We start from the raw sequence: 13,540 nt of genomic DNA, 5'->3' as shown, positions 1-13,540 counted from the left end.
TACGAGGATATAGTGGATTCATGATATCATCATTGATAGCACCATATAATCATGGTGAATAAAGATACATGTCCCCTCTAACGCCCATAAACCCAAAGACCAGAAGGTATGACTTGTAATGAAGAAAAATTAATGGTCAATTCGTAAGAACCATGATAAAAAAAAAGGTCGTTACTATCCCATGATAGTGTGTAGTATATATGACACAGTCGAAATAAAAAAAGCCTAACACAATTGAAAACAGGAAACGCTTAAGCGCCCAACATAGCGCTGGCGGTGGCGGATTCGCTGAAGAAAAGGATTTTATGTTAGTATTGTCTGTTTGGGGGGAAGTCGATGGTATCAAAAGGTGAGAGTGGCGGAACATACTATTTCCATGTTGGTGGCATGACACCGACGGTCTTGTAGTATCTGCTGAGACGGTGGATTCTGGATTCGATGAGAATGAGGCGGAACTTTCCGTCCTTATCCTTGCGGTTGCGCTCGAGATGCTTGCGGACGGCGACGGCCTGGGTATCATCATGTCAGCATTATTGATCCATGTGTACCCGTTTTAGATAAACATTGATGCTGTAGAGTGATTGTATAATAATTTTACCTTCTTGATAAGCATGTGGAGGTCCTCTGGGATTTCTGGGGCGAGGCCTGAATTTGATAAAAAAAATCACTTTGTCAGTCTGAAAGACCATACAAAGGCTTTGCTGTAATTCCTCATGATGGAGGAGTTTTGAATTCATGGAATAGTGTATGTACCGTTCGACTTCAAGATTCGGAGAATCTTGTTACCTATATAATGTAAAAAAATTTAGTCAGCACTTCCCCAGCCTATAACTGTATTGAATCTATTCGAAGATTTCTATATTCTCTTCTACGTACCAGTAACAACCTTGACCTGAGCGACACCGTGGCTGTCACGGAGGACAACACCGATCTGAGATGGGGTAGCACCCTTACGGGCGAGCTTGCAAATCTGGTCGATGATTTGATCTGGGGCGGTCTTGAACCATGTTGGAGCAGTGCGCGAGTATGGGATCGCGGACGCAGAGATACCCTTTCCTTTGGAGTGAAGACGACCCATTTTGAATTATTTGGTTTATTTGTCGGGAAGACAGAGGTTTGATAGATGATTTAGTCGGGAGGGGTCGGGTATGATGGTTTGTCGATTGGGGTCGTGTGATTGTCGATTTAGGTCGGTCGTCGTTGAAGGTTTCGAGATTGAAGAAAATTGGAAAACTCAAGAAATTTTTGGTGTTGTGGATGTGGCTGGTGTTATGTGGCTTGTGATGGAGGGTTTGGTGATTAGGGCTCGTCTGTGGCTTGGCTTCTTCGCAGACAGAAAACTCTGCCAACAAAAAGTTTAACTCGCGACTCGACTGGATATTAAATGTCATCATGCATCATCATCGCATCTTCGACATGTTCGCATCACCGCCAGACATCTCACGATCAGCCTTCAATTGACTCTAGTCTTTTTGTATAAATGAGTATAGGCGAAAAATGCTTCAACAGCAAAGTCGCCTGTCTCGTTCAGCAATATCGATATCTCATTCTATTGATATTATTTGGTTTGACATTGTCTCCATTGGCCTCGCCCAATATTGGCCAATGCACACCAGCAACTCCAGCAATATATAATTATAGTAAGTCGCGATTCTTCATTCTTCTCAAAACACTACATGGCACCCCTCTATTCTACATATATGATGATATAGCACATTTGTGGCACCTCTTGCGGGATAATCGTTGGAAATTTACAGACATTCCACTTCTTCGGAGGCGGTCTGTCTGCAAATTATAATCCTTCGGTTAGATGAGCGAACTGGACTTCTGATATCCCTTCTTATTCTTATTCTTTGTTTATCCTACAACTACATCGGAATTTTTGAATAAGATGTACTAACTTCGTTGTGAAGATTTAGATAGTATTATTTATACAAGCCAATACAATACAATCAGTCATGATTCTCATTAAACCATCTGTTCTCATCTTCCGAAATGTGATGTTCGTGTATTGATATCCAGATCATTATTTGCTTCGAGACTCGAGGGCCTTGCCGCCAATGTCGCCGTCTACGAGTCGTGGTTCTTCCGTACCTTCAAACCGATGCCTGAGACATGGCCTCCACGCGGCCCTCTGCGCCCAGGCCCCAGGCCATGTCGTGCACTATACTACCTACGAAGGCCGATCCGTCGTTTCTCCGGAGGAGCATATGGTGGACAATCATATCTGATCAGTCGTTGAAAACGATGATAAATACGAATGGAGGGAAAAAACATGTATAAATCAGTTCCGGCATTAATATGTCTCGAGTACTGCCTTTCTGCCCAGTTATCTCTTGCCTCTTTTTTACATACTCTCAGGCACCTTTCTTCCTACCAAGTCGAATCGTCTGAATTTCGCTCTCCAACAAGATGCCTAAATTCCTCCATCAGTTCCTCCTTCTGGGGGTAACCGTCCTCGGCTTACTTTCTACTGCAACTTGTCAAGGAACTGGTCCAGGTTCCCCTTTAACACAATGGAGCATCATCAGCACCGTTCCAGCCACGGCTTTCACACCACCGGCAGACTGTTCTTCATCTACCTTATGGCTCTCGACTACCACGGATATCCCTTCTCCTGAGAAATCGGGATATAACGACTATGCGGATGCAGTCCTTTACAAAGCGGATTGCTTTAAGGATACTGACTGTTGTCCCGAAGGGTTTATCCAGGGAGTTCCAGAGGATGAACTAAAGGTTGTGGATGTCATTTACAACCCGGGTGTTTGTCCGAGTGGGTATATTGGACAAACGTTGGGTAATGAACTCCCGATGGATATGAAGGGACTGAAGGGTGCTCAGTATTGTTGTCCAAGGTAAAGTTACATACTTTATGTACTATATATATATTTCCCAGCACTAGCTTGGCCGGGTGTTAGACCTTTGGGGGAAACTAATTACGGTTTCTGTATTGGCTCTTAGCTCGATCCCGGCCACTTCGCACCATGGATCTGCTCGTCATGTGGTCTGTGCTACTACTAAAGTGGTTGAATACAATCTGAAGGGCCAGGGAGAGAATACTTACTCTTATCCGACTATACATGTCGTCGTTGCGACGCCGATATATGTCGTCCCTCCATCAAGTCTTCCAGCAGGCACACGCAGGTTCCCACCACCGGGGACTGCAATAAAAGCAAAGATGGCTAGCGTTCCAGCACCACCACAGCCGCGACCTGAGGTTCTAGAATCAGAAGAGACTAGTAAAGAGGATGTCCCACCGCCACGACCGTTCGACGCCATAGCAGATCTAGAAGAGACTATAGAGGAACCCCCGCCGCCGCCGCCAAATGTGACTGAAGAAAGGGACAAGACTCACACCGTTCCGCCAAGGGAATTGCCAAAAAGAGATACTGTTGACACAAGGGTTTACAACTTAAGCGGCAGCGAACCCGGGACTGATCCAACCTCACGTTATATTGTTTATACTTTCCTAGGCATATTCGGCGTCATAATAATCGGTTGGATTGCAAGTTGGATATTCCTCCCCTCAGCAGCGCGGGGGCGTCGAGTTCGTAAAAGCCGTGGTGAGAGTACCGGGCATTTTGACGGTCCGCCGCCTCCTGCGGATCCGGGCAATGATAATGAGACAACTGCCAATGTGATGCTAGATTTTCTTGGTGGAGCCAACAACAGGCAATCAGCAAGACCACCACCATCACCACCACCACCACCACCGGGGGGCCGATCGAGGCACCAATCTTTGGGCGAAGCCGAGATGGAGGAGTGGGGGGCGCAGCGGCAGGAGGACACGCCGCCGTATAACCGCTTACCGGGGCCAAATGATAGACGAAGTGCTGCGGTTGATGCTTTCAATAGGGAAAGTAATTTCGAAAGGCTAAGGCAGAAAATAGGTGAAACAGCACCACGAGGTCGCCATCCCAATACGAATGCTCCCTCTCAAAGATCGAGTGGATGGTAATATAACTAGTATTGTTATTGATAGCGGTGCATACTTCTTTTTTGGCACTGTAAATCGTCAAATTGCAAGCGGGGTTAGGGCAGTTCATGATTGTGATTATAGTGTACGGCGTTACACCTTTCTCTGGGTTTTAATCGGTTTTATTTTGGCTTTCTAGAAAGGGAATCGGCGTTTGATTGAATATTCTATACGAAAGAAAGAAAGTATACATGTACGTGGTTAGTACCTTGTATACTTAAGTACTTACATATAGCTGGTGCTTTTGTATGATAAAAGGCATGCTAGTATGAGCAAGGGTTTAACAGAAAATTCATTTGTGGATTGATTCCATGGGGTATCTCATCATCTTCCTCTCCCCTCGAATTCCCGTTCGGTTGTTGCTCAATTGGTAAAAAAAAAACTCCAGGCTCCTTATGTACAAATAATATAAATTGAACTGAGAACTTTTCGGCTTGGTGACTATAATTAAACATGCAGTTCATGCCCATGAGGTGGAAACATATAGTCTGGGGAAGTTAGTAATCCCCACTCCAGTTGAGCAGCCATCTCACCGGACTTAGTCGTCATCCAGCCATTATCCATTTTAACAACGGTATCCCCATCCTCACCTCCATCATCAAAAAGGCCATTACCACAAATTATCTCTTCATAAACTTCCCAATTGGCAAGTCTTTCAGGTCTAGCCATTTCGACCACCAAACTCTCACGAAGCCATTTCTCTTTCGGTATCCAAGCGTTTTTGAATACCTTTGCTTCCTCTAGGTTTAACCAGATCAGGATACTACTTATGTATCGAAAGTAGCAGTAGCGAAGGTCTGGACGGAAAGAGGATTTGAATTCCAAGATGGTGTTGTGAATGTCCGCGTAGAGGAGGTCCATGTCTTCGATTCTGGTGTTTGAATTATAGGGTTTCATTAAAACTAGTTTTAGTTTTATACCTGGGTTTGGAGTTGGTGAGATGGGTTTGATGGATTGTTTGAGTTCTTGGAGATCGAGGAGGGAGTTTTGTTCTTCGAGGGTTAGTTGGTTCCATGCTTTACTCCCAATATCGCTAACACTATTTTTATTGTTATCAGTAGTAGTAATAGAAGTAGTAGTAGTACTACCACTGCTACTAGCTCTAAAGGCCGGATGGGATAAATCATTCTCGACGTTTTCAGAGACGGGGATGATAGCAAAATCTCCAGAGATAAGAAGGTTTGCGATACATTTCGCCATGATCATTCCGTTTGCTAAGGAATTGAAGTGAGATTCTCCATCCTTGATGTTTCCGAAGAGATAGCCAATTGCTTGAGAGTAGTATGGGCTTGGGGTGATGATTTGGAAGTGTTTTATTAGAGAATGTGGGAGGTATTGTTTGAAGACTGGGCACCAGAGGTAGTCGGATCCGTCGGGTTTAGAGGATGAGTAGACCGTCGATAAAGCTTTTTGGAAGGCGATGGTGCTGGTTATAGAAGTGGTGGAGGATGTGTCTTTTGTGGATTTTGGTGTGAAGCTTTGGTGGGTTGGTGGTATTATTGATGGTGGAAGTGGAGGAGGAGTTTTGATTGGTGAGAGTTTTAGGGGGACTATTGTGGGCGAGGAGATGACTGAGGGAGTACGCTTTGGAGGGGTACTCGGCGCTGTAGTGCTGCCAAAGACATGGGAAATCATGATTTTGGGAGGAGCAGACATGGTAGAGGGTCTGTGGGGTTTTATAGAGAGCTGTAGGAGAGGTCGGTGCTTGGAGATGTGGTTGAGGATTGATGGTGATGTTGGCGATGTTGGTGATAATGGTGGTGATGGTGGTGATGATGACATGTTTGGAAGATTGCAATTGAACAAATAGATGGATTACCTTATATAGAAGTACTTTACTTACACTGAGATACGTTGTAGCATGGAGTAACAGAGCGGAGCGGAGATGGAGATGGAGCGGAGATGGAGTGAAGAGCGTCTTGTGACTTGTTGAATATTGAACGTTTATTTGAATTGCTATGCCATACCAGAGTAACTGGGGGGCTTCCGTGGGAGGTGTGTAACGTTGCGTGGTTTAAATTTCGCCATGGTTACTTCATTGTGCTATATTCAATTCCCATATAAAGTAACCATGTGCTAAGCTGGGCTTTGTTTTCGGAACATAGGGCCTATGAGGGGGTAATTGAAGAGCATGCGCATGGCCTAGCTGATCTATCTGGTGGAACCACTATAGGTATGGCAAGTACTTGAGTCTATTTCGCTTAAGCCAGAATTACCAGAATACTAAATGTCTACTTCCTTGTATATTTAAAGCAATATATATTCCTACAAAATGCTCCGTTCCTAGCGTATTATGACGTAGAAATGAGAAGATTGAAGAGACGCAAGAGAGAAGCTTTTAAGCTTTTAAGCTTTTCTATGAGATGTTGTATTTTTTGCGTTGTCGGTAACCCAATCCGGTGTCTAGTGTCTTGGTTACGGGATTGTTCGGTGTCTCGGAGTTAAGCTGTCTATACGCACACACAGCATAGTGATTGGGGTCTGAGCTGAGCGAGTGGGTGAGTCTTAACGTTAAGTTGACAACCATGCACAGCAGGTAGCCCGCAGAGTTTTCGTTTTTTGTTTGGTCAGAACGACGCGAACTGCTCTGTTGCTAGGCTAACCACTTAACGCGACTTCTTTCCGCTGCTTCTTCTTCTCTTCAAATACAAATTGCACTTTGACCAGGTTGGATGTTGCATATTGAATGACGGCTGAAGTATCACCATCCTCTCCCAAATGCAAATGAGGACCGGATCCTGAAAACAACGATCATGGTCTTTCTAAACCCCACCTTCAAAAAGCTGTGACAGAAACAGCTACTCCTCAAAAATCAATACTTACCTCCTTGAGAAGTAAATCATAAAAAATGTCAATCCGCAAAACAAACCCAACAGGCGTGGCAAGTCCTCCATCTTCGCCTTCAAAACGAGATTCCAAACGTGCAAGATTGGTATTCATTAGTGACGATGATGGCGTCAGCAATAATAATAATAATAATAAAAATACCACTGCAGAAGACAATGACAATGGCAATAATCCCATTCGTCGATTCTCGCCACCGCGTATGCTGGGTCTTACGGAATCTTCCTCAGGATCAAATGATGAACCGCCACCTTCACAGTTAGACCAAGATGACGAATTCACAGGTCTTGAAAGTTCATTACCGCAGTTGACGGATTATGAAGCTATTAATCGTGAAGAAAACAATGGACCCAGAAGGTCGAGTATCTATGTCGATGCATTCAACTTGGCACTCGATACAGTGTTAGAGGAGGAAGCATATCTTTTTGATGAACAGGAACATGAGGTTTTTGGGAAATATAGAAGGTTGGATTATGAAGCACAGTATCTGTATGTTATTCCTCTCTTATCTTTCTCTTCAGATTACAATTACTTAGTTGGAAATTGATTCTAATAGTGATGGATGATGTTAGATACGTTCGACTTTTCCTCCGCAAAACCAATGCCTGGTTCCGAGTCGGGAAACTAGGCTACTTCTATGACATCAAAGACATGCCAACCGCCTGCGCTGCACTCCAATCTCAAGATATAGCATTCGCACAAAATGAATCTGAAATAACGACTATCGACGAAGCAGCATCAATGCTTACCGTCGAGGAACTAAAAACTATCACCAAGGAAGCCAAGGTGGCGGGGGGTAATAAAACCCAATTAATAGCCGCCCTCCGTCGAAGCTGTGCAAATCAAGGGAGCCTCAACATACAAGGCCAACTACGAATTATCCATAATAGTAATAATGGTAGCAACAATAATAGTACTACTGGGCAATCTCGCTACGGAACTATCAGGACCAAAGCGGTTATTGACAAAATGTTGGATATCACGGGTCCTTGTATTCGACTGATGGAATCCGTTACTACGCTATTCAGTCGTGTACACCTCGTTTTCTATCGTTCGACGGAATGGACTGAAAAGTCTTTAACGACATTAATCCTCGCACGGATCATGAAGAGAAATTTCCCGTCATATTTCGTCTGCCGGACCTCCAACATCTTTCCAACCCGAGAAGCACTGATCGATTTCGAACGCGCCATAAAACTCCAAAGCGAAGTCGACAATATTCTCGAAAACGGAGTCCCCACGAAGGACGACCTCCAAGAGATCGTGGGAATAATGGAGTCAATATACGGTCGATGGGAAAGATATTGTGAAGACGGGAAAAATAAAGACGATTTTGAAGAAATCTACTTGCGAAGGTTTTCTGCGGGGTGGGTTTATACTAGAATCGTTCATAAGGGGGTTTATGCCATCTCAAGACATAAGGATTATGAACGAGAAAGAATGATATTATTGGCTCTTCTGTCGCAGAGATTATATCATCCGTCCAGAAGAGGGGCATGGTATCAGCGATTGGCATTGATCGAGGAGCATTATTTTCATGATGCTTCTTCAGCAAATAGTAAACGGCTTTGGTTGAGGACTGCGTTGAACACTTGTGAAAAGGGATTGGAAGATCCCGATACACACGTTATCTACCACTACGATCTTCAAAAGCGGATTACCAAGTTGGAGAAAAAGTTGAATATCCCGATGCGATTACAACATATATGGGTCTGGACGTTGAAGAAACCGATAACAAGGAGCATCTCCGGACAAAGAATCCAAAACGACGACGGATCACCGCCAAAACCCGGGCAAAAGACCGTGTGGAAGTTGGAATCCGACGAAGAAGGAAGTGTGGAGGAGATGTGCTTGGAACGATATCGATCCGAAGGTTGGAAGGGATTCCACTGCGAGGGTGGGATTATCAAAACAATATTTGCGTACTTAATGTACGATATATTATTCCTACCCCTCCCTAACATCTTCCAAACCGAGTTTCAAACTTGTCCGTTGGATTTACATACAGACTCATTTTACGTCTGTCGGATGAGCGAGATCAACCATCGATTGATGGAGATTTCGAACGGGGAAGGTGTAAAGGTAGTAAAAGAAGTATGGAAGAAAGAGGTGGAAAGGCAAACATGCGTTATTGGTCTCGATTGGAAATTCGAGATTAATGAGATCTGCGAGGTCGTGGAGTGTTTGGGAGGAGAGACTTTAAGTGTGATATGTAAGGTACTGTGTCAGGAGTATCAACAGAGAAGTAGTGGGATGCCAGATTTGTTCCTTTGGGACTATGACAAGAAAAAGGCGAAGTTCGTGGAAGTGAAGAGTGAGAATGATCGGTTGAGCGATACTCAGAGGGTTTGGATCGATGTTCTTACTGGTGCGGGGGTTGAGACCGAGCTTTGTCATGCTGTGAATGGGGTGAAGGGCTAGGTAAGGTGTATCATATATTGCATCGTGATGGAGGAGGATTCGACACGAAGATTGCATATTGGTCATATATATCAGCGATACATGTATGCATTGGCGTTATCGGCGTATTGAATTTACCTCCTGCATGATTAGCTACATACATGTTCACGGAATGGATAGGAAATAGATAATTATTATCAGCACTAGAGTATATTGAAAATCTAGTTACAAGATTAAATAAAATAATATCTTCACGAAACAATGCCGCGGGAAGAGAAATCGATGCTTGACCTCCTATGAAAACCTTTGAAACGCCGGTAACCCTCCTAATTGCACACGCTGCCCAGAATCCAAGTTATAGAGAGATGGTTAAGTGTACATGGTATCCGATAAATGGTGGAAACAGTCGTCTATTGAAACGAACTGATATAATGTTGTATGTGGGTCGATGTATGTCTTTGGCTCGATCCCGGACATGTTCTATTGACCCCCCCCCTCCCTTCCGCACCAGAATAGATGAAAAGGTAGTCGTAATGTAACGGAGCGTTGTTCTATTTGTCGCTGTTCTGACCAGAAAACGATATCCTGACCCGTTTCGGTCCCGGTGTTTCGATCTCCGAATGACTTTCCGAGTCATCATCGGCAACACCCTTACGCTTCTTCTTGAGCGCACTGGCCGATTTCTTCAACAAAGCACTGTTGCTTCCACCCTTAGGAAAGCCAGGCGTTGATGATGAAGTGGCCGATTCCGGTGGCACGCTGCCCGAAGGAGTTCCTCCATTACTCCCTTCCTCACGGCTCTTCATGTAACTATAGCTGCTGCTCGAGAAGATTCGGTCTTGATCGGTGATATTTGCCCGTCGACGGGCGACGGTACCCTTGATGTAGTTATCGAACCCACGGACGATGTTCCCATTCTGAGTTTCTTCAAGATATGTGGTTTCGTATTTGTAAATATGGTCTTCGAGGGTCTCGAGGAGTTTGTCGGAGTGCTTCTTCTTAGCGATGAGGTCCCGTAGCTGCTTCCGTAGTGTTTCGTATTGGTCTCTTGACGCTGCTGAGGCCATTGGACCGGATGAAGAGGGCGTGCCGACAGCGCCCATGGCTTTGAGAATCGAGGCTACTCCTTAACCAGAGGATGGAATTCGAACGGACGAGCTAACGAACGAACGAATGAGGGTGGCTTACGTCGACGCGATGGTGAGAATTCGAGAAAGGTTTGGAAACGAGGTGGAGGTTGGAAGGAGCAGTTGCAAGCGAAGGAAGAGCCCACAAAGGCATTCTCGAACAAACATACATATTTTCCTTTCTCTCCCCTTCCCTGCAAGGCCCCAATCAACCAGGCCACGGCATCATCCACATTCCTTTTCAACATCTCCCTGCCCTGACAAGCCCAGACGTCATAACGATTCCTGTCCGGACCCGACACCGTGGTTTTCTCGATCGCTAATAGTGGAGGACTCCCGAAACTTTGAAAACTATTTGGTCTTTTGGGAGCGATCTTGGTTCATTTGAAGGAACGAAGGGAACGAACGAAGGAAGACGAAGAAAAAAAGTACGAAGGGACTGTTATCCTCCGACATCGCCACAGCCAGCTGGTCTGGCAATCTCCCGACGACGCTCAACATGCCTTCAAGCTCTCCTTTGCCCAGAAACAGATCATCGCAGATATCTAGCGGCTACTCTTCGACGAAATCCAGAGAAAGTAACGGTTCTTCGAGACCGGGGGTGGACAGGCTGTCGTCTCAAACCTCTGTTAGCAGCAGAACTACAATCACGACTCCTCTGACGAACCCAGGGACTCCTAGCCGTCTTCATCATGGATCAAATCACCCTATTGCTCTACTCTTAGGCCGAGAGCCAGCGAATGTCTCCCAGGCGCTAAAGGAACTACGATATTTAATTTTGACGGAGGGTATACCGGCCGATACAGATGGAATGGTACGCTGGGTGGTGGCTATCTTCAGTTTTCTTGGAAATGGCTAACTAACTATTGTGATAGTCTGCATTTCGCATATATATCTGGTCCATACTCCTAGGGGTCGAACCTCTCTCCGCCTCGCAATACCTCAGACTCGTTCATAAAGGCCCATCCCAGTCATACTCCAAGATCCGTGATGACACATTCAGAACACTAGCCACGGACCCTCTCTTCCACCGAAAGGTCTCCGAAGCATCTCTCACCCGACTTTTGAACTGCTATGTTCTCTCTCGTGAGTCCGCCACAAGGGATCGAAGTACTAGTCATTATGTACAAGGCATGAACGTCATCGCTGCGCCATTCATGTATGCTGCTCGAAGCGAGCATGAAGCGTTTGCACTTTTCCAGACGTTCTTGGTACAGGAGTGTCCGGCGTATACAAGGCCCACACTTGACGGTGTGCATAGAGGCCTTAAGCTGGTCGATTCAGTTTTAGAGGCCGTGGATGAAGAGCTTTTCAGCTATCTAGGAGGAAAGGGGCTGGTGGCGAAGTTATATGCCTTTCCTTGTAAGTTTTTATCAACTGGAATCATATGTATATCGATTTGTTATGGGGATGTACTAACTCAGTCACACCAGCGGTTATGACCTTCTCAGCATGCACTCCTCCGCTGCCTGAGGTCTGTGTTCTATGGGACTTCTTGATTGCGTATGGACCTTACTTGAACATTATCTGCGTCGTTGCGCAGGTACTCATGATGAAAGACGATTTGATGGAAATGCAGAGGTACTTTACCGGTTCCAGTCATAAATAACTTTATTGAGGAAAATCGAAATTGACCGATCCTCTTATAGTCCCATGAAACATCTCCGCCAATTCCCACCACTTAAAGCCCGTGAAGTCATCAGCTCTGTTATGAAGTTGATGCCACAGCTTCCCGAAAGCTTGTTCCAAGAAATAGTGGATCACGCAAAGCTTTAGATCAGATTGACGACTTACAAAAAAACGGATCTTCGCTTCTCAATCGTATATATATTCACCATACTTAATATTTTATTCACCACCCGGTTCTATTTCTTTTGGTTCGGCGAGCGACATTTACGACACACAAAAAAAAAGGCTTAACATACCCCACAAAGTTTGATGATTTTTGTTTTGCGACTTATGAATGTACTATAGATCGGTTCTCTGTTTATTCTGTTCTTGTCTCATTTTGTTTGGCATAGATGGGCGTTCTTTCTCCGTTCTTTCTTCCTCTCTTACTTACTTTCTTATTTTCTTCTCTTTCTATATCTGTGTGGTTTGGAATTTTTGGCGGGGAAAGCATACACGATGGGAGTTGGAAAAAGTAATGGCTCTTGCTAGGAGGATCCTGTTTTGTTTCCCGCTTTCTTTCTTTTTTTTTATTTTTATTTCTTTCTTTCTTCGGTTACGATTTTTACGAGTCTTTTTCTTTTGATTTTTTTTTGGCACGAATATACATTAATGACCTATCCTTACTACTCCCCCGATCTCACTCGAATGAAAATGTCTTTTTTTTTTTATCACATGGTTATAAATTGGAGGTGTCGTATTCGCTGAAAGCCGAACCAGTCAAGTGTCTACGGGACCTCGGAGTTAAAATAGTGAGGTTTTTTTTTTCTCGTCGTCTACGGGTATATTCCACGATCAGATGTAACTTAAGAAACAGAGCCGTAAGAAGTTAGAAAGGTCAAAGGCAGTGGCAGTATAGAAAATAATACCGAGACTAGTAGTCAATCCAGACTAAAAAAAACGTTGAATATGCATGAGATATGTTGAACTCTGTGAGAGAAAAAAAAAAGGATATATTGATCGAAGCGGCTGTCTACAGTAGCCTAGTCAACCTATTTTCTCCTCACGGGATCCCATGACTCGATCGATACAGAGTATTTCAAAAAAAATAAAATAAAATAAAATAAAATAAGAGGGCGAAAGTTACCCGACATCAAAGGAACGATCAACATATCGTGTAAAACCGAGTCATGATTTTAACAACTCGTATACGTATAAACGAACCACATGGTTTACAAGCTCATGGTTTCTTTTACGCGTATACGTTACATCGTATTCCTGGCTATATGATGTTCCTTTTTTTTTGTCTACCTTGACAATGACATCTGCAAATAATCGCATGCATGCCGACTAGGTCTAGGTATCAGTCTGCAAGATGCATAGGTACATACATGCATATGTACATGCGGAAGTCAAAAAAATTTTATCCAGCCGTCCCGGGTGAAAGGGATTCCTCTTCCCCACGGGGTAGCCTTCGAAGTATACCGAGGAATCATTGTATATATTACCCCTATATGTAGATGGGGGCTTAAAGAAAGTAGGGAAGAAAGAAAGGAGAAGGCTTACCTCGTACGATGGGAGGGAT

The 13,540-nt window shown here is 44.4% G+C and overlaps 6 protein-coding genes across 6 annotated transcripts; 3 read left to right on the top strand and 3 right to left on the bottom strand.

The window, feature by feature from the left end:
- Positions 1-251: 251 nt before the first annotated feature.
- AOL_s00043g711 (uncharacterized protein) lies at positions 252-1,078 on the bottom strand (the record flags this gene model as incomplete). The annotated part of the gene is made up of 5 exons (XM_011121197.1): positions 252-288; positions 370-509; positions 599-645; positions 754-786; positions 877-1,078. The coding sequence occupies 5 exons, from the start codon at positions 1,076-1,078 to the stop codon at positions 252-254; spliced, it is 459 nt and encodes a 152-aa protein (XP_011119499.1).
- A 1,334-nt stretch (positions 1,079-2,412) lies between these two features.
- Positions 2,413-3,958, top strand: AOL_s00043g710 (uncharacterized protein; the record flags this gene model as incomplete). Its single annotated transcript, XM_011121196.1, has 2 exons — positions 2,413-2,855; positions 2,962-3,958. 2 exons carry the CDS (start codon positions 2,413-2,415, stop codon positions 3,956-3,958), a joined length of 1,440 nt encoding a protein of 479 aa, XP_011119498.1.
- A 465-nt stretch (positions 3,959-4,423) lies between these two features.
- On the bottom strand, positions 4,424-5,758 carry AOL_s00043g709 (uncharacterized protein; the record flags this gene model as incomplete). Its single annotated transcript, XM_011121195.1, has 1 exon — positions 4,424-5,758. One exon carries the CDS (start codon positions 5,756-5,758, stop codon positions 4,424-4,426), a length of 1,335 nt encoding a protein of 444 aa, XP_011119497.1.
- Positions 5,759-6,824: 1,066 nt separating this feature from the next.
- On the top strand, positions 6,825-9,241 carry AOL_s00043g708 (uncharacterized protein; the record flags this gene model as incomplete). Its single annotated transcript, XM_011121194.1, has 2 exons — positions 6,825-7,309; positions 7,393-9,241. The coding sequence occupies 2 exons, from the start codon at positions 6,825-6,827 to the stop codon at positions 9,239-9,241; spliced, it is 2,334 nt and encodes a 777-aa protein (XP_011119496.1).
- A 530-nt stretch (positions 9,242-9,771) lies between these two features.
- On the bottom strand, positions 9,772-10,323 carry AOL_s00043g707 (uncharacterized protein; the record flags this gene model as incomplete). The annotated part of the gene is made up of 1 exon (XM_011121193.1): positions 9,772-10,323. The coding sequence occupies one exon, from the start codon at positions 10,321-10,323 to the stop codon at positions 9,772-9,774; it is 552 nt and encodes a 183-aa protein (XP_011119495.1).
- Positions 10,324-10,846: 523 nt separating this feature from the next.
- On the top strand, positions 10,847-12,123 carry AOL_s00043g706 (uncharacterized protein; the record flags this gene model as incomplete). Its single annotated transcript, XM_011121192.1, has 4 exons — positions 10,847-11,161; positions 11,223-11,709; positions 11,781-11,928; positions 11,997-12,123. The coding sequence occupies 4 exons, from the start codon at positions 10,847-10,849 to the stop codon at positions 12,121-12,123; spliced, it is 1,077 nt and encodes a 358-aa protein (XP_011119494.1).
- Between the last annotated feature and the right edge of the window lie 1,417 nt (positions 12,124-13,540).

This window comes from Orbilia oligospora (genome assembly GCF_000225545.1).
Source record: "Orbilia oligospora ATCC 24927 unplaced genomic scaffold scaffold00043, whole genome shotgun sequence".
NCBI classification, from domain to species: Eukaryota; Fungi; Ascomycota; class Orbiliomycetes; order Orbiliales; family Orbiliaceae; genus Orbilia; species Orbilia oligospora.
The sequence above is the reverse complement of the archived record's forward strand: the minus strand, read 5'-3'. Positions and strand labels throughout refer to the sequence as shown.